We start from the raw sequence: 25000 nt of genomic DNA on the forward strand, positions 1-25000 counted from the left end.
GAACGGGGACCATTTTTCCCTAAACTTCGTGTACGTATTAAAGACAACAACAGCTCACAACATGGTAAGTTTTATCGATTTTTATTTCCATTTTCTAGCAAATTTTCAGACCTAAACGTCGCCTCATATGTTCTCTATATTTACCAACACACAGTGAGCCTGGGTTACCTGTGTTTCAATGTCCTCCGTTTCACAATCCAAGGTGTTTTGTGATTGAGGGAGAAAGAATAGGACATCTGCACGACCTTGGTGGCAATTCTGCGTTTGTGGACGGGCGAATTTTATGCAAATTCCAGTGCCGTGAAATTCGAGTCAATTCATCTTGATTTAATAAAGAGAAACAAAACCTGAGACAGTCAACGTGAAGTAGATTGTTGTCGTCAAATTGGCCTGAATCTCTCAATTCTCAGTTAAAAAATTAAATCCACCAGTCGGTGTCTTATTTACGCAAAAATGACCACCAAGCCTCAATTCTCTGATTTGAAACCGAACGACCGTACATGAAACTGTTCATTTCACTGAGAGCATCACAAGAGGTACGACGAAGGAAACGCTGAATAGCTGCGACGTGCCTGTTTTCTGTCCCCTATCGCCTTGCAAAATAGTTGGCGCGCCTCCGATCTGCCGCGTACAGGATAGATAACAGCTTGCTATTAGCCTTGGGTCATTGTTAGTCTGGCCAACCTTAAGCCCGAGAATACGACGGCTATAACCATCAATAGCACTATGAATGGCAAATCCAAAGGGTTTTACTTTGTCGAAGCCATCCAGGTGCCACATGTAGTTTGGACCCTGAACGGAATACTGTCCGTCTCCGAAATACCCGTCTTGAAGGCAAAAACACAAGTTCTGGGTCAAGGTATTTTCTGATGACTCGTACTGTTTCCCTTTTCACCACCATGCAGTGATCTGTTAGAAGCCTTTGGTGCATTTGACGATATCCAATGGAATGGCTACTACCAGAGACTTCGCTTCCCATAGCATTTTTGACATCATGCAAACAGGTAAATCTCTTCCTTCGACAAAGACCTTTGCACCTAAGAACTCTCTTGAGTTGTCGTAGACTAATACAAACACCATGAAAACGAGCCAGAAAAGAAAAAATATCTGTGCAGACTAGGCCAAGACCGAATACATAGCTATGAGATCATCTCGGTTGTCTGGCGACTCGAGAGCAGATGGAAAGTAATCTTGGCACGAGAAGGGATGGAGGAGAAGGAAACAGGTTCCACCAATTATAACTGTAATTGTTAAACCTGCCATTTGGGCGTTACCTGTTTTGTGAACACTGATGATACTCAAGCTTAACGCACTGAGTCCTAAGCACTTGATAACAGGAGCCCAAGGAAGCATTGTCTCGACAGCAGGAAACCAGAAAAAAAAAAAAAGAACACACAAAAAAAAAGAGACGCGAATTGCAAAATATTTGCGACTAGTTGAAAAGAAAAAAGTCGCATGGTGGAAAAAAAAGTCGCGAGCTGAAAAAAGAACTCGCGATTAGGAAAAAGAAGTCGCGAATTGAAAAAAAAAGTCACGAGTTAGAAAAAAGTATCATGTCCCTTCCAGGCCGCCGTACTTTTGACAGGTGGGGAGCAGTCGACTCGATAAGAAATTGTAGGAAATAGACCACATTCGTATTCTCGGTATTGCACTGGAGCTACCTTGCAATGGAGGCTAATGCTGGGAATCTTTTCAAATGCAAATACTTTTTAATATATTCCCCCGCATTAGCCTCCATTGCAAGCTAGTTCCAGTCCAAGACTGAGAATACGAATGGTATCAGGTGTACCGCGTACCCGTTCGTGTCCTAAAGAAAAGTACGCCTGATCGCAGATTAACCAACATATACTAGAATCTTACTGCAAAGAATCAAGTATTTCTGATACAAATTGGCTGAGATATCTTTCTTCAGCATATTTGATCAAAATTTGGTTGAGCTTATGGCGTCATCACTTAGCTAATTTGCATCATTTAAAAATTTGAATACAGCAACATTCCGAAAATACAAGCCCCGGGGCTTATATTTGTCGAGGGGCTTATATATCCGAAGGGGCTTATCTACGGAGGGAAACTTGCGTTTCCAAATCTACCGTTTTTGCTTTGTTTTACTTTGTATTTGAGGGCTTAGATGGGGAAGATGCAAATTTCGTCACCGTAGCACTTTAAGTACTCCACACTTGGTAATAATGAAAAGAAGTCATCGAAACATCATGTAATGTTGTCACAGTTGATTTCTCGTGGCTTGCAAATGGTGAGTACTTTTCGCAATTTTTTTTCTAGTTAAGTAGACCTGTTAGGGGTACCAAACTGCTATCAAAGATGAACGTGAATATCAAATGAGTATGTGGTAAATTGACCACCATAAAGAAATTCAGAAGCTAACGTTCCAACCATAAGCCGACGCTCGAACTTCTTTACGGTAGTCGTTTCTTATACCACATCAACTCAGTTGAAAAACCGATTTCTGTTTCACTCCCTCAGCATCAGTTTCTTTAATTAAAAGCTAAACCTCATTAACTTAAAGGGTTCACGACACAAGCCTTCGGAGATGAATCAAATTCAATTTTAATTACAGAGCACGGACGTTGTTATTTGACAAACAGATCAGCACAAGGAGCAAGACGAAGCAGAAGTGTTATTCCAAACTAGAACATCCCTTACAATTTCGACAAAATAGAATCTTACATAAAAATACACGTTTAGACTCTGCAAGCCCAGAGTCCAATCTTACAACCCCCTTACCCCCCCCCCCCCCCCCAACTCTACTGTTTTTCAACGAACTCTCTCGCGGTGAAATTGCCACTAGTTGTTCAAGTTCGTTTCTATACTTGGAAATTCTTCGTTCCTTTTTTCTACCGACGTTCACAAAAAAGAGAAAAACAATTAGACGCGTTTATCGAAAGAAATTAAAGCACCGCGTTTTTAATCGTTGAAAATTTACTATACGAAAATGTTTATCAACCTAAGGAAACCTAAATGATTACTCCTTGCCTCCACTAATGTCCAGCTTGGAACTCGTGGAGGAGATCAGTACAACACATGTATTGACTGGCAGAATGTGCTTGTTTGGGAGTTTATGTCGATACGTTCTTAATTTCCGCTGCATATAAATAAAATGGGCTCGTATGAGATATGTGAAGAAAAAAGAATTTTTGTTGACAAACCCTACTGTCTCAACACCGGTCAGGGCCTGCGTATAAACGCTGAAATAATTTGTCAACAACCTTCTTTTTTTAAATTCTGGTTTATCATTGTACCTATCATGTATCCAATACCTCGCCCTTCTGCTAAAACAAAAGGCGTGTGAACGAATCGTTTAAAATGTAATAATTCCCCACTAAAGCCATGTGAGACAATCGTTTCTCGAGTTCTAATTATCACAAAGACAGGATTCCTTATTATTCATTCAAAATATAGCTTTTGATCGGCAATCTCAGCTGGTAGTTGACAAAACCTCATTCTACGAAAAAATTTGCAAGGAGTGCCTCCTTGTATCTGAACTTTGAGCTTTGAAAACAGCTGAGACTGTAATATAGGAGGTATTTCTATTCAGCTTAGCAAATACAGTGAATGAATAATAAATGAAATTCGACAAGGGTACATTACAGATAATAGGCCTTTTGCAACTAACGATCACATGGTACAAAATCCGCCATGCTGGAGGGCAAGCTCATTATTATTCCCCCACTGGGACATTAAAACAAAGAGACCTGAACCAGTCAGGCTTGACTTGCCTTTGTTTTAATATCCCAGTGGGGGAATAATAATGAGCTTGCCCTCCAGCATGGCGGATTTTGTACCATGTGATCGTTAGTTGCAAAAGACCTCTTGAGCAGATGCCAGACGACGTTATAATGCCTTTTCCCTCGTCTGGCAACTCTCTCCACGATCTGCTATCAAGTCTTCCAATCCTATTCAACTTCACTCAACGAAAATTGGTAAGTGACAATACAATAAAATGTTCATTGATAAAAAGAAAGTCATCAGTGATTCTGCTGACCGTGATTTAACTCTGGAAGCGGATTTATCCCACAGCACATTTTTTCAACAGCGTGAGAAAATTCACCCACATCCCCATAGGCCATTTGTAGTTCCATGCGCAGTGACACCAGACAACCTGCTTACAAATGCTAATCTTACGCTAAATAGTCTTAATTTACATGCGAAAAGCACTGAGGTTCGTACTACAAGAAGGCCAAACTTTTCCGCAATTATTCAAGATGGCGGCGCCCGGGAAATTTGAAAACCAAAACAAGCGTCTTTGAAATTCATATATTTTGGATACTTTCATTGGAAAAAATTGTTTTAGTGGACGTTCCCTTTAAATTGAAGACCAATTGAGGCAATTCTGGATTAATGGCAATTTATTTACCGGTCAAAGATGACCTTGGTCTCAAATTTTCTACTAGACTTTTATTTTCCTCAAAAATGTCATTTAAAGGTATTTTCAACGGCCAAAATTGGTTGCCTTGGTTGTTCTCACCGCTTGGAGTTAATTAATGGAGCTTTCAAACAACCAGGGCCCAGGTAGATGCATGCAATATTAAAAATGGCCTATTCACATGGATTGCTTTCTGGCTTCTCACCCCTCTCTGCTCGTTTATTATTAAAATAGAAATAAAGCGTTTTCTACAAGCTAAAATGATCTCTCAATTTTAAAACGATAAGAAAATCTATTCTAAACCAACACGTGTACATTTGCCACTGGTTCCACTGGTGCTGGCTTCTTTGCCATAATCCTTTTGGTCCTCCTCAGCGTGGTTTGGCAAGGTCTTGTGCCTCGTGACTACGTGGTCACAGCAAACATAAATACTATTTGCTAATTCAGTAATTTGACCCGAAGAATGGGCTCTGCAATAAGAGTTTGGACACTCAGAACACAGAATGTTTGCCCACTTGCCACAGTCGTCACAGAAATGCCACGGACAGATCCACTTCCCACGAGTGTCCACGTCCCCTCCAAGACAACCTTTATGGTAGCACTTTTTACAGCCTACCTTGTCGCACATCAGAAGTTCACCGCCATCACCACAGATAAAACATTCGTCCTCATGAACTAAAAAGCGTTAGAAACTAACATTAGATTTACCCCTTGTAAAAGAGTAATTCCCACAATCACCATGTTTAAATTACAGAATGCACTGAGCCAGACCTAACCCTCCTTGATCTTGCTATTAGAAGCTTCACAGGCCAGTTTTGAATGAAAGGCAAGAAAGCTCATTGTACTAAAAAAGCTCTTTTTATTGAAGTGGGATTTTTTCCTTGTGGTTTTATTTCCATGAAGAGTAAAAAAGTTTACAAGAAACTACGGCACTAACAAGTTACTGGTTTTACATGGGTTTTCAAAGTCCAACTTGAAAATTTATGCTCTCACACAACTAGTTTAAAATGATTTAGATTCGTTTGCGCACTTCCATTACAATTCAAGCTTTAAAATTAACTAAAATTAAAATAAAAACCAACATTAAGGTGACCAAATACAAGTCAAGTGTCTTAATATTATTCTGCTTACAACACAAGTTTTATGTGGCAAAAAGCACACCTTGTTTAGGCACTATTGCTTATGGTCAAACCAGGCTGAAGAGGGGAGTAAGTCCACGGTAATGCACTATTCAGAGGTGATGTGCCAGTGAGCTTTAACGCCTGGTCAGTGGTATTACAACTTGAGCCAAGTTCATTAGTGACTTCATGTTGAACGGCAGGAAGAGGAGGGGGACGCTTGCGATGCTCGATGGAAACTGGCAAATCTGAAGGCAAACAAGATATGTTTGCCTTAGTTCAAGAAAGTTCAGATTTGTATGCTTTAAATTAGACGCTATGAATAGGTGAAGGGCTCAATAAATTATTCTTTTGTCTACATGCTCACTATTTGAGATACCCTTTTAAACATGAACAAAAAGGAAATGTCACTAATTAGTGGTCTATCGCTGTTTAAAAGTTGGGAGAAAAATAATATTTTAAAGTAAAATTTAACTCTTAAAAGAACCCTTTCCAGCATTACTTTTTAAGCTTCTGCAAACAAATTTATTTACATTTATATGAAAAAATTAATGATTAGCTTCAGATTTTTAGTCTGCATATCCTATCTACACCTAACGTTTAACTTCCTGGTGTTTTTAAACCTTCGTAAAGTAGGTATTTGTTTTATCGAGAGGTTACCAAAATGCAGAGGTTACATACAAGGTAAAACAAACGAACTTAGAGACTGTATAAATTAATTTTATGCAACACTTAATAGCAGAAAAAGGGGAACGTTTAGGCATGCATGTCCACAGCCCTTCAACAAAAGTTATAAGTTTTTCGATGAGGATAATATCACCAGCCTTGGACATTTTTTTGCCATTTCTATCTCAAAATTTTCTTACTTTGAAAACTGTATTCGATTTACAAATAAGTAAGGCAGCATTTACATGAACATATTTTCATTTGTAAGCTCATTGCTTTTGATGTCGTCGGGCTTTTCGTGTATAGCGTACATGACACACCAAACAAGATCACCACTGAAACTACTAGGTTGTTTTGAAACACTGCCCAAAGTGGAAAGTTTCAAAAGCCATTCCATTTCATCTGTCATGTAAACTGCAGAACCACATCAATGATAGTTTTTCAAAATCTGGTTACTATTTGGGCAAGAAATTGCCTTGCTCTAGAAGATTTAGCATGGTGAAACCACACAGTGTATTTTAACAACTCATCACCAACAAAATGCAATTCTTTCTGGTCACACAAAATCCAGAAATAGATTGTGTGTCCGACAACTTTTAAACACCATTCCATACTGCATTTGTCAAGTAATTGTGCCAGCATGCAAAATCAGCATGACAGTAAAACCTTAAAACCTTCCAAACCACATTGTTCTCAACACTGTTTCAACCTCATGAAACTGTAAGGATTTGAAAATGACTCTGCATAACTGCTGCTTAAGCAAGGGGCCTGATCTATTTCGGATTTCACATTATAAACTGTTTCAACATGGAATAATTATTATTCTTTTGAACAGTCAAATGAAAACAATTTATCAAATTGGGGGCAGACCTATGAATTGCACTAGTTTGGTCCTATTGTAGGATAAATGGCTGCCAGCTGGAATTCTTTTACGGCTTGTGCATCAAAACAGTTTCCCTTTTTCAACAGAATTCAACCAATTACCAAAACAAACACGGCCCATTAATCTGTTCTGCCACCGTGATTGATGACAGTGTGAAACCAAATCATTAGTTTTGAAGTGGTGGAAGACGCACCACCACCGCTGACAACAACATAATAATTAAAAAAGTAAATAATTAATTTCTTTTTCGTGATCCTCTTCACTTTACCAGCCCAATAATATTGTAATGTCACCACATGACATACCTTCTTTCACAATGATCTTTTTTATCCTCTTCTTTTTCCTCTTGTCTCCAGTCTTCCGGGCTTTGTCTTCTTGGATCTGATTCTTAGGTCTCACTCCAAGGAAACTGCTACAATTCTTTGCTCCACAGTGACACTTCTTCTTCTCGTTACCTTTCGAAATTCATGAAGTAAGTAAGCAAGCTTTCAAATGCCTTGAGGACCTTCCCTGGAGGAGGCAGCCCAGATAAGTGAATAGGGCATTGTACCAGTAACCCACAGTTAACCAGTGTTAAAGTTCACTTAAGCTCAGAACTACACATAATTAGAATCAAAATCGATCTTGATATCCAACACAGTGTTCCCATTGGACTAAACATCTGTCAACTATTTCCAACAGTGAGACAAATGTTAGGGCTTGCTTAATGTTTTGGTTAGGGTAACTGCAGTTACTCATCTTCACTAAGGGATGGTACAGAATATGAAAGACAGTAGTGTGGGTATAGTTTGCATGCTGGGATTTTCAAACTTTTTTTAAGAACAATATACCAGTACATTATTTTCACCAGTTGTTTCACTGGCCTTGAGAAAAGGAAGCAACTGATTAAGTAAAGAAAAAAACCACTTTCCAGCAGAATCATCAAATAATAAAATCAAAAACCTCTCAAAGAAAAAAAACACCATCTTTGCAGGAAGATATACTAATCTTTTGAATTTGATTCAGCCTCTCTAACCATCAATTTTTTCTTATGAAAATCATTTTTACCTGACAAATTGAAAGTTTGAACACAATTATTAATCATTTGTCGGGTTTTGAAACCAAGAGAGAAATACTCTACCTACTCCACCTCCCCCTAATTGTCATCGTCATCAAAATTGACTTCCAGCTACTTGCTACATAGGCCCTTACCATGAATATGTGCTCAGAGGATACATCTTTTTTTGTGAGGGCATATAATTGCACATTGACCTACCTTCATTGTAGCTTAAACACCCATAACGAAACTCATCAACACATTGTTTCATCAGGAATCTCTCGATGACAAAAAGGTTCATAAAACATCATCCACAATTTCGATAGTACTACCCAGTAAAAATCTAGATATTCATACATAACCCTGGAATTTACCTCCTTTTAATTAAAAAACCAAACCCTTACCCAAACAATCAAGCTGATAATCAAATGTCAGTTCTTCCCCTGCCATTATTTCTCGTGAGGCAAAAAGTCCCACCCGAACTTCTCCGTTCACAGTCCATTTTTGAGTCTCGCAGTTTGGATCACAACTGTGATTCATAAAGCGTGAAAGATTTCCCATTGGGCCAGCATCAATTATGCAATCTTTGTCTATTGTCAGCATATAGTAGTTGGTGATATCCTCGCCTTTCTGTACGCGTTCTTGACATGTGGCCTCATCAATAAGCTCTCCAACATATTCAATAACAAACTGGCCCTTCTTCACATCTAAAATAAAAGGAAATAATACAAACAAACTATTGTGTAAAATTCCTATTTTTGTGGAGATGACAGCTGACAGTCATACATGTAGTATACCAGTGACATGTTCAAATTAAATTGCAGAATAGGCCATTTTACAGCTGTTTGCTCAGTGACCTTGAATTGATAGACCTCACTGCTTTTATCATGTAAATTGTGTTCTTGTAATGGGCCTTATTCACGATAGCCGCCATGTTGGTTTTCAAATTGTCATGCAAATTAGCCATGGGTTATGCTGGGGGGCAAACATTGGAAAAAAAGGCAAATTGCGGAAAATCGGCTTGTCAAAATATTGAAATAACATTGCTAGAAGTACATTTTAGAATTTAGAATTAAGTACCTTTTATAGTAATTTTAAATCTTTGATTCCCTTTGACATTTTGAATTTCTACTTCATTATCTGCTCATTAACTTTTTCACTTAAAAAAACATCGAAGTAACTTGGGTAATCATTCCATTTTACTACTTAGGTGATAAACATTCAATGAATGTGAAACAAATCATCTGTGTGGCTAAGATGTTCGTGATAACCTCTAGAACTTGTGTTGTTTGCCCCCTGAGAAGTGTGTAGCTAATTTGCATGATAGTAGCAAATCCAACAAGGCAGGCATCGTGAATAAGGTCTATTGTAATAAGTCTACATTAATGGGGACATGAGTGAGACAGAGAGTGAGTGAGTGATTAACCCATTGACTCCTGGGGGTTCCCCATTGACGAGTAAAATCGTCTGGTGCTAGACAGAGTAAAATACTAAGTATGGACGGTTCAGGCTACAATTGTAGCTTGGGAGTCAAAGGTTTACATAAGAAAAGCACAGAGGTTTTGTAACAAAACAGGGTCACCGGCAGCCTAGCTTCCATTCTTAGGCCAGGTAACTTAGCTACAACTGTAAAAGGGTCAATTGTCATTCTGCAATATTTTAACCCATTGACTCCTGGGAGCGAGACTTCACAGATTTTACTCCTCTAATGCCAGACAATTTTACTCGTCAACTGGGTGCGTCCTAAGGAGCCAATGCGATAAAGAGGACAGTTTTTGAGTGGACTTAGAAGTCAACCCTTTAACCCCCAAAGAGGCCCTATTGACGAGTAAAATCATCTGGGGTTAGGCAGAGTAAAATCTGTAAGCATCAATGTTTAGTGGGAAAGGGTTTAAGGTCTATCAACTCAAAAAACTCTTTCCACTCAACAGTTCCCTACACTTGTCTAAAACTAAATCTTTTGGTTTGCTAAACTCTCTCCTTCAGAGTCAATGTTTTAGAGGGTCCTGAAGAGTGGAAAAACTGGTTGTGATGTGGTCTACGACTGCACAAGGAAGAGAAATGGGTGTGGCCCACCTGTACAAGTGCAAACAGGGCACCTTTAACGATGCACAAGAAATCCATTAACCCATTGGCCCCTGGGAGTGAGACTTAACAGATTTTACTCTAACGCCAGAGCATTTTACTCATCAACAGGAGGCCTCCTGGGCAGCCTGCAGAGTCAATGGGTTAAAGTTATGTGAAGTACCGAAACGCTTCAATTGGCATGGGAAGTCAAATTAGCTGTGTTCTATTTGACCAAAGAATGAGGTTTGATGCTCCATCTAAACCTACATGTAGAGTTAAAGAATATTAAAGAGTTTCCTTAAAGACAAATCTCTCTAACAGTAAATACTGGTAGCCCATTTACTCTATGAGACAATTGAAATTTCCCAATCAACTTCTTTCAATCCATTGGTTTGAATGAAAGTCTATTTGAAGTGCGGGACAAAATTCTAAGTAATCCTTGCATTGAGTCCTTCGTGGGAACGAAGGAGTCCTGCCCAATAAACTGCCCTGCTCCCAACTTGGTTGGTAGGGAATATTATTGCTCCAGATGTCATGGATTGTCCCACTGGAGCCACCTGAAGTTTTCAGGTGCCTATAAGAGAAACTTGCTTAAAGGCCCACCGTAAACCAACAGGCAGTGCATGCTATGGAACAATTTTCATATACGAAAATCCAGCCAAAGCTGAAATTCATCCAATCAGATTGCTACAATAAGCAATGCGAATTTCCATAACAAAAACAAACGGTTAAAAAGCCTGTCGGTTGAAGGTGGGCCTTGAAATGGTCCAGGTAGGTGCAAGGATTACTTTTCTTTTTCATCATTGGTTTGAATGTTGCAAATAGCTCACCTTCTTTGCATTTTAACCCCCAGCCACGATGTAATGTTCTGAAAGGTTCACAAGCTACATACTGCCTTTTCTGAAACCGTTGATTGTGACAGTTTTCCTTTGCTGGGCATCTCTGTGGGTAGCACTCAAACTGAAGCATGCGGTTCAAACAGTTTGACTCAGGCCCGCAAGGATTTTCACTGTCAGGCAAACAGTCACACACAGGAAGCTCAGAGGGATCAATCAGGATGCGTATGGCTGTTGTGCACTTGTTTACCTTTCATGGAAAAAAATGGTAATTAACAAATGCACTGCTACGTGGAGGATGGGTGTATGTAATAATATCCACTGGCTTTTAGTTTAAGTAACCAGCCCTAGACTGAAAAACACCCCCATGGGGGAAGGGGAAGGGGAAGGGTCATCCATCAAGATACTGGAATAAAGCTACAAATCTGCCTCCATGCCAAGCACTGCCCATGAAAGAGTCTCTTTGTTTTCAAAACCCTTCATAACAGTCAATGCTGGTTCGAGTATTGAAAGGAATAACCGTCCACCTTATCAGAATGATTTTTGGGCAATAATTTTGTCAAAAAAGAAGAATTTGGATGACTGAGTTCCCGCTATTGTTTTACACAATGATGTCAATCCCATATGCTGACCAAGCAATAGGAACTGATGGAACTAAGTGCCATCATCTGGCTTCAAGTCAAGTTGGTGTGTGTGCAGTGAAACATGAATGGGTGATTTAGTTGTTTGCAGGTGTAATGCAAGTTGAATGAATGGATGTAAGCATAGACTGCAAAGAGTGCAAAAGCTGTAACATGTTTTTTGTCCTTGAAGCAAGCTTCAAAACATTTCTTACTGTTTGCTTTTACTCCCGAGGCTGCATGCCTCTGCCATAGGAAATGCAGGTAATGGTTCAGAGGAGGGAAATACTATTCACTGTCATTCTCTGGATCCTATCTTAAACTTTGTTGTAATCTATTTTGTTTGTCTACAAATGGAAGTGAAATTACAAGTATTAACATAAAAAAAGGAATAATTGAATGCAAGTCAAAAGGGATATGAATCTCGGCTATCTACATAATTATATCTATGCCTGCCTGTCAGCTAGTCTTAAAGACCGAATGCATAAAAATGCCGGCCAAAAATGTATTCTTATTTTTGCTTACGTGCTAATTCGACTCGCTAACCTCGCTTTCAAGCAACAATTCTTTTCTATTTGTCCATGCAAACGAGGCTAGTGACTCTACATGTAATTAGCATAATTATGAACAAAAGAATATTTTTTTGGCTGCTATTTATGCATTCGGTCGATGAACCCTTTTTTCTCAAGTTGTACTAAAGTTAAAGCTCCTACATGGAGCCTTTTTCTAGTTCAATTAACCCTTTGATGCCCAAACCAGCCTAAACTGGCCAGACTTAGTATCTCACTCTGTCTAACGCCAGACGATTTTACCTGTCAATGGGGAACCCCTGGGAGTCAATGGGTTACCTAGGTCAACCAAGTTTTGCAGCTGCGCATTTTGTCATATTTTAGCCAAAGAAAGTAACTACACTTGATCAAAACAAAGTCATTTCAACAACCAGTTAATTTGCTTGCTATCCTGTCCTCAATGAAACCTCCGAATTTACAATATAATTATGGCCTGAGACGAGTAAAGGGGAAGAATGCCAGGTATATATTTCACTACCACTGTGGAACTAGGTCAGTAGGTGGTATTTACACCAAGGGTAAGTGGAAAACTGGGTGAGAGCTGACCCATAAAAAGACTACACGAGAGCTTTTCATGGGTCTACTGCTTATTGGGCAGGTGGTCTTAAAATGTAGTTTTCCATCAGGCTCTATTCTAATTTTCTGACCTTTATGTGTTTGTATGGAGCCGGCTTCTTTGACATTTTTTGAAGATCTTGCTCTGCTTTGTTTTCCTGTGCTGTCCTCCATTCAGCATACTTCTCTTTTGCCTCAGCAAGAGCTGGACACAAACACCAGTGAAAAGTTAATATAATTAAAGTTCAAATAACATACCATAAACACTGGTAGATAAGCTGCAACCTGAGTTTACAAGCTCTGCATCACCTTATATCGATCATTCCATTTGCGGGCCACAGAAGAACAAATAAACATTACAGCCCTTCAAACTGTATAATTATATACAGAATAATGTCGCTTTGTTTGTGAACTTTTCCCCAGCATTTTTTTAATTGAAAGCTTGCTAAATATTGAAAGCTCCTTGAGTGGATTTTTGTTTGTTCATGCACTTTGCTCTGTAACCAGGTATTTTGTTACAGGAAAAAAAAAACGGCTTTGCTTGTGAAAGGGAGGTCAATAATTTCTTTGACATATTTCCAGTCAAAATTGTAAACAATGGAGAAACCGTATGCCATTTAAAATGCGAGTTCTCGAAGACTGCCTGATTCTCCCAAGGTTGACTGATCTCCGTGAAAGTGACATGCCACTGGCACACAAAAAAAAACAGAAACCAGTTATCATAATTTTATGCAAAATCTGTTGCTGTTTACCTTATTATACGTACTGGCCAGAGGAATAGCAGCACCTAGAAGCACGTAAAATGCATGCAACATTGCAGATTTACACGCAAAATACAAGTGCATTATCCCCGCATAATTTGCTTGCTGTGCAGATTGAGTAATCACACGTGGCAGAAAAGGCAAAATTCAACGTATGAAAGGCTTGTTTTGCATGACAAGATTTCTGGGTGTTTTTCGGAATAGTTTAATACCTTTAAAATCGCAAAATAATGTAACATGAAAAAAAAAATTCCTCTAATTAAAGAGAAAACTCCACCGTATTTCGATGATGAAATTAGACTCTCCATGAAGATTAGACTTGCTCAAGTCACCCTCGCGAAACTCTTCGATTCGAGCAAGGCGAGAGACTGCCAAACTACAACCAGTCATGATAAAACGCAGATTATATATGCAGATTGAGTACTTTTTCACTTGGTAACCAGGAAACGGGGCTCTTCATCAGTGATGTCCCTTTATTAATTTTGTAAAAATAAAGCCAAACAATGCATTTTGAAACACGTACAGGACCAGAGACGCTTGATGTTCCGTTTTGTAATTACCTAAAGTAAAGAATTCTAGCTACCTTTGGATTGGAGTACAAATTTCCTGTCGTGAGACTGAGCGTATTGGTCTTGGGAGATTGCACATCTTGAGTGATCACATAGCATGACACGTCACATGGAGGTGACGTAAATTTACGTCCTGGTACTGGGCCAAGACTAGCATTTCAGATTTTATGAGTACCAATGAGTACATCTACGATGCGGGAGCATGCGCATAACAAAAACAATTGAATCAATGAATATCAATCCGTGTCGAAGAAATGTAGACGACTGATGGACAGGTTAGGTATGTTCAATAAGAGGCTACCCTCCTACCCCCTCACCTCGGAGACAGCCCAAGCAAAAATTGGGTCACTCCTTGCTGCCAAAAATTGAATTCCCATGGGATGCTCAGCATACTTTACGACTTCAATGAAAAATGACATTGCTCGTGAAACTACACAGAACATGCATCAACATTGCTAATTTTCGCGATGTTGGTTGGAGTATCCATTGAACTGTGTATTTGACTTTCAGGATACCTTGCATTAGAAGCTGAAACACTAAAAAAGCTTGCATATGGTGAAAACAGCGTTGACCATCTTAGGAGCGTTCTTGTTTGAAAAAGAGACAAGTAATAAAGTATACTCAATCAGCATAATCTGCGTTCTTAGGTAAATACAAAAAGAAACATCAAGCGTCTCCTGTGCGTGTTGCAAAATGTATTGTTTGGCTTTATTGTTACAAATAAAGGGACATTACATGTCAACATCAAGCACAAGCCTGCAAATTACACCAGCGTCAGCCATCGGCAATTGTCCGGGAAATTTAAGGTTTTGCTTGGCAAACAATCAGTCTGACTGGGGTCGTCTGTTACAATGCGAAACAAATATGTTTCTTCACTTAAGAAAGCCAAATGCGAAGGTGGTCTCTAATTAATATAATTATGGCCACAATGCATAATGGCTAAGTTTCATTTGCAGCATGCATTTCATGTTGTCTTACTAGTAATGCTAGGCCAAAAATTTTAACACTCCTGCCCATATTCATACAGTTCAGATTTCAAATTCGTGCGAAGTGTTTTCCGAAAACTCATTTACATTGACTTAAATTAAATAACGCTGCAATGTCCTGTGGAATCAACAAGGGTACGGTTCCACAAATGCATGGTTTTTTTTGTTTTTATCAGACTGATAAGATTTTACGACCAGTTTTACAGCGAATTTTTAGGGACTCAAATTACGTTCCTCACTGCAACTTCTGATCAATAACTAAATTAGAAGTTAACATTACGGCCGGTTTACAGTGTAGGTGTCGATGGGTTAATGTAAAAGAAGAAAATTTAATAAGTGAGCTGAATTTAGTAGACAAAATCAACTTTTAATCATAATGGCAGTAAAATGCTTTAGGAAAGTGCGCAAAAATTTAGCCTATCTTAAACAATGATTTTGTTCCAATTTGCTTAAAATAAATACTATGCCTCGAAAAAGATGTCGCATTATTTCCATTCTCCATTGATTTTCTGTCTGTGCTTCACGGCGTGGGAAAATACACGTGCAGGTGAATATTTCAAACATTAATTTTTAATACATTGGTCTGAAGAAACTTCTGAAAACTCGTGGCTTGTATTCATGAGCTTCAATTGGTCACCAAGAAATATCAGAGTACTATTATGCTAGTTGGGTTCAATGAGTCGCCTATCATATGTAAACCTGGTGAATGTTCCAAGGAATTTCGTGTTTTTGACAAAGTGTTCACATTAATTTTTGCCCGAACCCTGTCATGTGTGACCATCGCCTGCGGTTATTTTGATTCTTTATTGATACTTCGTCTGGTGGAGAAGAGCAGTTATTTCCCTGTGGAACTTCAGATATTTGAATGGAATCTTGAGAGATTAAATTTCCTCTGACAGCAACTGAACGATAATACGAATAGCAACAGTGGTGTCTTCCCACATGAATCTTGACTTAATGTTAACTGATTTACTTCATACGACCTTGCATTCAATCACAAAACCCAAGGATTTTAGTGTCAATCAAATAGAAGGCTACCATGTTTTGGCTGCTAATGGATACAGACAATGCAAAAGAGTTGAACCATTTGAAAAAGTTTTTAAAAATTAAAAAAGAAAAATGAGACGAAAATAAGATGCCGTGCAATTTAGAAAGTGGTCTGCTACAGGCATCCCACTTGATAAGTAAGGAATTTTTTTTTTGTCCGATCATGGTGGCTGCATGTCCAGTCAAACCTTGCCCCTGGCCTGGCATATGACAGGCTAATAGCAAAAAAAAAATTACTTGCAGGCTTGAGCACCTTTTTTCTGGTTTTATACCAAATGAAAAAGTACTCAATCTGTACAATCTGTAATCTGCATGATCTGCATTTTAACATGACCACGACTGCCAAACTGTAAATGAAAAGGGAATGACTTTAGAAAATCTCCATGAAGGTAATAAGCCATTTGCACAAAAAAATATGTCTTATTTTCAGATCAATTCTCATTAATTTCCTATAATAAGGTAGTTAACACATACTTTTCAGATTTCATCCCAGATGTTCTCGTAGATAAGCCGCACCCCAAATTTTGGAAAAAAATTTATAGTAAAAAAGTGCAGCTTATCTACTGGTGTTCATGGTACCCTTTAAAATTTTTGCAAAAACTGGGGTTTGCTTTTAGGGGCTTAAAAGCTCAAAACCAAAAAATCGTCTTGAAAACTTGCCTCTTTTGAACACTTTTGCCAGATTTTTGTTGTTGCCAGAATCAGCAGAACCCTTATCTCCCTCCTGATAGCTGAACACACGACCTCTGTGAATCCAGTAATAGTCATGGGACCCAAGAAACTGGACAGGAAACTCCCCAGGCTGATGACGCATGTTTTGGATGTTGGTTGGCACATCACGTGGATTGCAAATCTGTGCTGGCCACCACCTAACAAGAATATTACAAAAAGTAAAAATGGTTTTTTTTAAAATCATGTTGGTATCAAAAAGTCTAGTCATTTGTCTTGGAATAAAACAGACGATGTAAAACCATCCCCTGTTGAGATGAAAGTGAAGCCCATAAACAGTGATATATAACTTTCAGGCTGACCCATAAATCCAACACAAGAGGCTTTTTGCTACATTATGCTGCTGGAACACCAAAATATCCAAGAAGTTAAGCTGCCTCTACATGGAGACCAGGAGCTTCCACTATTGCCAGTCAGCACTTAGACTGCTACCATGACTGTGCAATCCTAGCAACCCAGCCACAAGCCCCCATGCAGCAGCAGCAGCAGCAGCAGTTTGGCGAATATGATTTTCATTATACAGAATGTGTTATGCCAACTAACCGTAACTGTTCACTTTCTGCTTTAAAGTAAGTACACTGTACTACAAGCAATTAATAACTAACAACTCTAAAATCTCCAACAAACTTGGTTCATAAGCAGACAAAAATGACTTCCATTTGGGTGATTGTTACATGATGGATGTACTTGTACAAAGAAATACCTCTGGTCACAAAATGCACTGACTCATGCAGGGAGCCACAAAAACAGGAAAAAAAAAAGGACATTTCCTGCCGCTATTACCAACACATACTTTGCTTCAGGTTGAGTACATTTACCGAGTTTTAAAAGTGGTCCTGTTAAAATGTAGAAATATCTTCTGTATCAAAAATACGTAATGATAAGAATACTACAAGTGATAGGAATACCACTCCTCTAAAATGACACAGACAAGGAAATTTTCACTGAGGTGGCAAGTTGGCTGTCCGTAGTTACAAAATGGCAGAAAAGGTATAATGATGTCTGTGGTGCAATGAGAACAGAAAAGCATTAGAAACGCAGAAGTTCTCTCAGGTCTCGAATATACTTCTTGATGGGTACCGAGCTAAAGCTGAAACAGAATCAATTTCTTATAATTAAAAAAAATGCAGCCCACGTCCTTGCAACACAGTGTCACAAGGCAAAACTCTGTGAACTGCTTGTGTAGCACTATTGTTACAAATTATGTATGGTTCCAGAATATCCATACCCCCACCACAGATAGTAATTTCCAGGGGGTAGGGGGGTTTTATGGGAAACTACTTTTCCAAAGGGTCACGAACCACATACAAAACATTGAAAGCAACATACGATTGACCTGAAGCACAAAAACACACTATCGGACGATGTTTTGAAACAAAAGTCAGTTTTGAGATAAAGTTAATCCTTTTCGCTTCAATGTGTTCGTTTTTCTTTGAGTTAGCTAGCGCTACAATCTCCCAAAGCTAAGAACAATGTGTCTTTCATTTGGGACGGATTCAAAACATTTAAATTGGCGGTCTCAACTGGAATCTTGTCCCCAGACTTCCAGCTTCGTCTCTTTTTCGTCCAACCAACACTTCCCGTTTGTCTCTTTTTCGTCAGACCACCACTTCCGTTCACTTGCGTATCGCTTTTCGCTACCTTCACATGCAGTAAACACATTTTTGATAGGATTCATGTTTTACTGGGGGTAGTAACTCATTGAAAATGCAGTAAGACACAAGTTTCCACCATCTCAACGCTTGCGTGCAACAACATTTTCTTTTTTGTGGGTGGCATTTAGACTACGGACAGGAACCGGGAGTCAAGTTTTCTCTTCTTTGAGTAAACGCAATTGCGTCCTCGGGAAACGATTGTTGAGGTTCAGTTCGTTATGCCAAACTGGAAATTCTAAAACAGGAGTTTCACTACTCATTGGAGGAAGTAAATCGCGCCAAAAACAATAACAGTTGCCCTCTCGATTCCATCCATGGCTCAAAGGCAAGCAACAGTCAGGCTGTGTGTCATTTACCGGCGAGAATGACTGCTGGAGAGTCAGTAAATTTGAAGACTGCACTTAAATCGCCATATCTAAGTTTACAAATATGATGGATTATTTTGGCGTCAATAATATTCTTCGTAAAACAATCGCCTTTGCAACGACGTGTTCATGAAACCTACCGTGTCAACATGTGTGGTCCCTAAATAAGAATCAGCCTGAAGAAACTTACAAAATGTGTAGGCAAAGGAACCTTGTAAGTTTCTGTTTTATTTACTATCATTTTGCGAAGTTGTTTAAGTGAGTGAAATGTTCTCATCGAAGTTTGCACAAAAACGTGAAACAGTCGACATGCAACCCAAATGTTTAAGCTTTGCAAAGTTGATGGCGAAGAACCTAAAAGTTAAGCTGGAAAATGAGCTTAACAAAGTGTTATATTTTTCTAAAAGTTAACCTTAATGTTTACACTGTTGTAATAAAATTCTACCGCAATTACGTAACTAATTCACTTCCCTTTTTATGAGTAAAAAAATTCTGGAAATTCCTGAGGGGAGGGGGGTCATCAAAGACACCCCAGGAATGGAAAATCCTGGGGGGAGGGGGGTGCAAATCAAAAAGTCTTCCGTGGTGGGGGTATGGATATTTTCTGGAGCCACACAATGTCATTTCCTAAAATCATTGTTTAAAAAAATCCTCCCAATTTTTTTCTTTTGAAGCCCCTTGTTTTTCTCACAAACGCCATCAAAATGCTGTAAGTAGCAGGAAGACTAACATGAATTTCGAGTGGCCAGGGGTAGCAGGGTTATATTCATTTAACTAATATATTCCTATTTTTCACGTTGCCATGTTACCACCAATAGCGTAGCTCCTACTCTACTATAAAAACTACACGTAACCCATAATCCCTCGATTCGCTCTGACGAAGGGCTAACGCTCGAAACGTCAGCTTTTAGAATCTCTGTACGGTGGCCAATTTACATCATCAACTCCGTTGATAAACCAAATTTTTGTAAATTACGTTGATAACCCCAACTAGGGCTGTCAATAAGGGCCGGTAACCGGTAAACACCACCAGCTACATTGTACTTTTGTCTAATTTTACCAACAGTCAAGATGAAAATCTTACACTTGTTACATGCAAGTTATCATCAAAGACACTTTCATAACATTCTTTTCCCCGTTTTGAGTGGAACTGATGGCATATTTCACTAAGATTAAACAAGAGAAATCATGACAAAATTGTATGTGCGAATGGTGTGGAACGCCTGGAGCATTTTACTGAATAGTTGCCAGTCTTGCACTTAATCTGACGAAAAAACATGGTGTCCACACCACAGAGAGAACGTTTTTTCTGTCCTCATTCTGGTGAGAAAAACTTGCTTTCATGGCAACTTACATGTACCTTTAATTGTAAGCCTTCTAGTTTCAAATTTATTGACAGCCCTGATTTAACACTTCCTTCCTAAGAGGGACGCAGATTTTACTCTGCCTGACACCAGAAGATTTTACTTGCAAATGGAGGCTGTTTCAGGGGTGAGAGAGTTAACAACATGATACATCTCACTGATCTAAGGGCTCGAAATTGCGACCAAGACAGTCTCATCTGCGACTAAAATATCTGGAGAAGTTGCAAATTTGCGACTTGTTTTCACATTCGCTCTTCCGAAACAAAAGGGTGAGCAGTTACCACTTTGTTGCTACTTTTGCTAAAATAAATAATGAAATTACAAAATTATGTTGTCTCTCGGCGCGAATTTTCTTTCAATCTGAAGATCGTGTAACTTAGCTGCGATGTTTACGTACACAGCTCCTTTCTTTCGATCATTTGCAAATTTCAGTGGTTTCATTACACACAAGTATTGTGGGCTCATATTTTGTTTTGCTAAACCGTTGACAACACAATGCAGTATGGCGATTTTGTGACTAAAATTTCCTATCTTGTCACAAAATTGCAGAAATTGGATGGAATTGGATGTTTTCGTTAATTTCAAGCCCTGTATCTACATGTATGTCCACTCAAAAACTACATGTACGTCCTCTGTAAATTTAAAAGACAAATCATCATGTTTATCCAAAATAGAGAGTGCATCTAATCACCTACATTTCCAGACAAAGGTGGAGTGTCAAAACCCTGAACCTCTTCAGACTTGACCCTTGAAACTCTATCTTCGCTTCATGAAAACACAGAAGATTGAGGATTGAGTTTTGAGTTGACTGTAACCCAAGGCTGCGGCCTTATGGTCGCCCGGTGTGCCTTATTTGCGAGCACCTAACTTATCACAAGGTGATTCATCCTCACTTTGTTCGGGGGAAGGGGGAACTGGGTTCATTAATTCTAGGCTCTTTAAAAAATGAGTCGGGCTACTAATTTTTAATGTTGGAAGCTCTAAGGGCTCCCGGAAAATTTTCTTAGGCAGCAGCCTTGTAACCTTACATTAATTTCAAGAGGTACTAACAAAGACCCAGTGTTAAAACCTCACCTGTACATTCCAAGCTTGACCCACACAATCTCTCCATAGACAAGCTGTTTGCCCTCTGCACAGTCCTTGCAAAAGAAATGCCCTTCTGGAATGCCCTCATAACTTATGCATTCTGGGTGAAATGCTGCTGGGCAGCTTTCGCAACAAATCAATGTTCCGCCGATCGAACAAACAAAACACCAGTTGACGTTCACATGGGTATGATGTGCCTTACTTTTATCACGTATAAAATGCTTTGAACACACCATCAGATTAGAAGAAATTGGAATACAACCTGCCACTAGACAGCCAGAGATGTGAAAAGCCGTTGGGCAACGCACACAACGAATCATTCGTCCTCTAGACACTACAGACTTGTTTGAAACACACGTACTACAGAAATGAAGTGGACAGAAAAAACGATCGCTATCAAACTTTGCAGTTTTAAATTTTTTAACACACTCATCATGATAGTGTTTTGTACAAAGTGGCTGACTGCACTGTTTAACATTGCCAGCCTGTCTGCACACAAAGCAGGAGTGATTGCCGGTCACACACTCGTCACAGACAAACTTGCCTTTAGGCACAACCGAAAGCCCAATACAGTCCAAATGAAAGGCATTTCCACAGATCCCCTCGCAAAATATTAGATTTTCCTGCTGTTCACAAACAATGCAAACTCCATCCTTTTCCCTTTTAGAAGCTACACCATTCTTAACACTTCCAGTGTCATCATTTGAAGATGTGACGCTACCTTCAGTTTCCATGACAACATTTGGTTCTGAAACAGAAACTTTGTCTTTCTTATCCTCCACTTTTTTAACCTTTTTACTTTTCACTGAAACTTTCTCTTCCAAAGTTTTTAACTTTGTACTGCCAACTTCAATCTTATCTTCCTCTTCTTTCAAAGATTCACTCTTTGACTGATGTTTCCTTTTACCTTTTACGACAGGCATATCCTTACTTGGCAACAAAGCTGCTTCTTTAGCATTTAACATCTTTCTCGTAGGCTTCGGAATGCGCTTTTTCTTAGGCCTCTCCTCAGAGCTGGCTTCCAAGATAAGATTTGATTCCTCATAACCATTAGAAACTTGTTCATTCTGTGCACTGCCTGGCAACACTTGGCGTTTTACGCTTTCCTTTTCACCATCACGTTCACTGACAATCACAAATTGAGGTTTCCTTGGCCTTCCTCTCTTACGCTTGCCTTCAATGTGATTTTGCTTTGGTGTGATCTTTCGGATTTTCAACTTCAGTGCAGTGTTTGGTGACACTTCCACTGTTGCACTAAAAGCAGAAATATCACCATTTATTCTTGGAGGAGTAGCATCAGGAGTATTGTACAAACCACTACATTTTTGACCCATGTCTGTGCCGGATTTGTCACTGAAGTTTAATTTGACTGAGTCATTAGTCTTGTAAGGAGCCACATCTGACTCAAGAGAAGTATTCAATTCTTTGCCTTGTTTGCTAGTCCTTTTTTTCCTTTTCTTTGGAGGCTCTGAAATTTTGGAAGCTTCAACAAGGTTTGTGGGGGATTTCGAAGCCCCCGCTAAAGAACCAAGTTTTCGCTTTCGTGGAAGTTTATCCTTACCAATTTTCTTTTGAGCACATTTCAAGCTACCATTACAATTTCCTACTCCACTGACAGCCAATGGTTCAAACCCTGGTGTTTCAGCGTTACTGAGATCGCACGTCCTTTGGTGATGATCGCTGTCCATGCCATTTAAATGATCTGGAACAGTTGCAGTGCCAGGCATGGAGCTGAAGCCATTTAACTTTTTTAGTTTCATGGGATCAATCTTTTTTGCTTCATTCTTGTCATAATACTTGAATGTGTAACACAATTGACGTTCATGTCTGTTCATTGGCTTTGCTTTCTCAGCTACGCTTACCGCAGATTCCCAAAGGGAGACGCGTTTTTGAGCAATCTTTAATTGCTTGCCATAAAGTGAATTCTCAAAGCTCTGTCGTCCTGGAAAAAAAGGCAAAGAAAGCATTAAGAACTTTTGTTTCCAGAATCAAAAATTAATTTTTCTCAGTTTTGTTTTACTTAAAATTAGGTTTAGGCAAAACCTGGTTTAATACAACTGTAACATGACAATGTGTACGCTTTGCTCGTAAGCAATGCTGAGAGCAACAGCTACTGCAATAACCATTTACTATTTGACAGACACCACTCTCAACTGCAAAAAAGTATTTAGTAATCACATATGCAGCAAGAAAAGGAAGATACTAGATTAGCCCTACTAAAGCGGCACTTTCATGGCAATTTTAATGATTTCTGTTTTACTAGAAGTTTGGTTGGTTTATTTCATTTCATACCAGACATTGCTTAAGTTAAAACGTATATCATAAATATGGCTGAATAAACTTTGCTAAAAGACACAGGCATGGACTTTGAGCAATGTTAAAGCATTAGGTATCATGATGAACTGTCAACAGGATTTATGAGTTGTGATAACCCAGGGGAGTTCAAATATTGTTTTGGAAACAATAATTATTACTCTTGAACTTCAAAGGGAACTTCAAAAGCCAGTGAGATCAACATGAAGCAGTGAGCAATATTTAAATACACTGTAACTAAATAGACAAAGTAAAATAAAATTCAACAGATACACCAGTACCATAAGGTGTGAATAATAAATTGTTATTGCGTGATTTGATAGATAAAGAGATTAACAGTTGTGTTAATTTAAAAATCATTAGGCAAATCCATAATATTTTTCAATGATCACGAACACTTCTTGCAACTAAACAAAGCAGTGACAAAGAAGTCTGTCTTTATCTACATGCATGTATTTGTGCAATATTTGAAACTATACATAACTTCAATTTCTGTCCTATCTTCCTTTGTTTTAAATGCAAATAAAAGAAAGTATTAAATTCCAGCAATAAAGCTTAAAATTGTTATGATTTTAATCATTTTGATGTTGAAAATGTTCCTGGAATTGAAGCAGATTAGGATACTGAATTATGAACAAAAGCAATAAAATTTACAATCAGACATGATGAAGTTTATGTTTTTCATGTCAAAGTTACATTACCAGTGCTACATGTACCTTTATTATTCGTAAACACCAAAGTGCTTTTACATGAAAAATCTGACGTTTTTTATCCTGCAAGTGAATGTTTTGGTCAAATATTGACAATTTTGGACATCTTTGAACACTAGTAGATTATTTTGCTATCCCCGTAACATAATATATTATCCTGCTCTTGAAAACAGCACAACTAAATAATGACTAGAGCAAGGATGAATGTCCCCAATGAAGCATACATGTATTCTGGAACATGACTTTGTAATGAATTTTGTTCCAAATTTTAGAAGACTCACAATTAAAATATTTCCTCAATCTCAATTAAAATTGTAACACGCTGACAGAACATCATAATAAACCTTAATAAAATTTATCCCCACCAGCTGAATCCTGCCACAATTTTTCATGGCACAAAAGTGCCTTACTGTGGGGATGAATACTAATTAAGCTTCCTATCTTGATAGACATGCTGTTTTTTTTTTTTTGGATAATAATGTGCCCTTTTCGGTGCAAAACAAAATTATGTGGCATATTTTGTAGACAAGTAGACTTCACGAGGAAACAAATTACTAGAGCTTAGAAATTTCGCATTTTCTCTCCAAGACAGCTGCCGTAATTCCTGATCATGCGCTAAGAGGATTCTATCGCGGATGTGGCGAAGCGCCAAAACATTTCCAAAGGGCTCGAGAAACAAGTACA

General features: G+C 38.7%; 1 protein-coding gene across 3 annotated transcripts in view; it reads right to left on the reverse strand.

Annotated features, from left to right (window-relative positions):
- Nucleotides 1-3137: 3137 nt before the first annotated feature.
- Nucleotides 3138-25000, reverse strand: part of LOC138006427 (histone-lysine N-methyltransferase NSD2-like) — a 22704-nt gene continuing 841 nt past the window's right edge. The window contains exons 2-9 of one of the 3 annotated variants that reach the window (XR_011123900.1): nt 21282-23235; nt 16755-16963; nt 12824-12936; nt 10982-11237; nt 8489-8791; nt 7354-7503; nt 3826-5056; nt 3138-3617 (exon numbers count right to left, since the gene is read on the reverse strand). Coding sequence is in view for 2 of the 3 variants with exons in the window: in XM_068852744.1 (XP_068708845.1) it covers nt 4674-5056; nt 7354-7503; nt 8489-8791; nt 10982-11237; nt 12824-12936; nt 16755-16963; nt 21282-23235 (3368 nt within the window). In the remaining variant the exon portion in view is untranslated. Of the gene's footprint in view, nt 5057-5542; nt 5748-7353; nt 7504-8488; nt 8792-10981; nt 11238-12823; nt 12937-16754; nt 16964-21281; nt 23236-25000 lie in introns of all 3 variants that reach the window. The other 2 variants (XM_068852745.1, XM_068852744.1) reach the window with 2 other exon arrangements.

Source organism: Montipora foliosa, chromosome 6, assembly GCF_036669935.1.
Source record: "Montipora foliosa isolate CH-2021 chromosome 6, ASM3666993v2, whole genome shotgun sequence".
NCBI lineage: Eukaryota > Metazoa > Cnidaria > Anthozoa > Scleractinia > Acroporidae > Montipora > Montipora foliosa.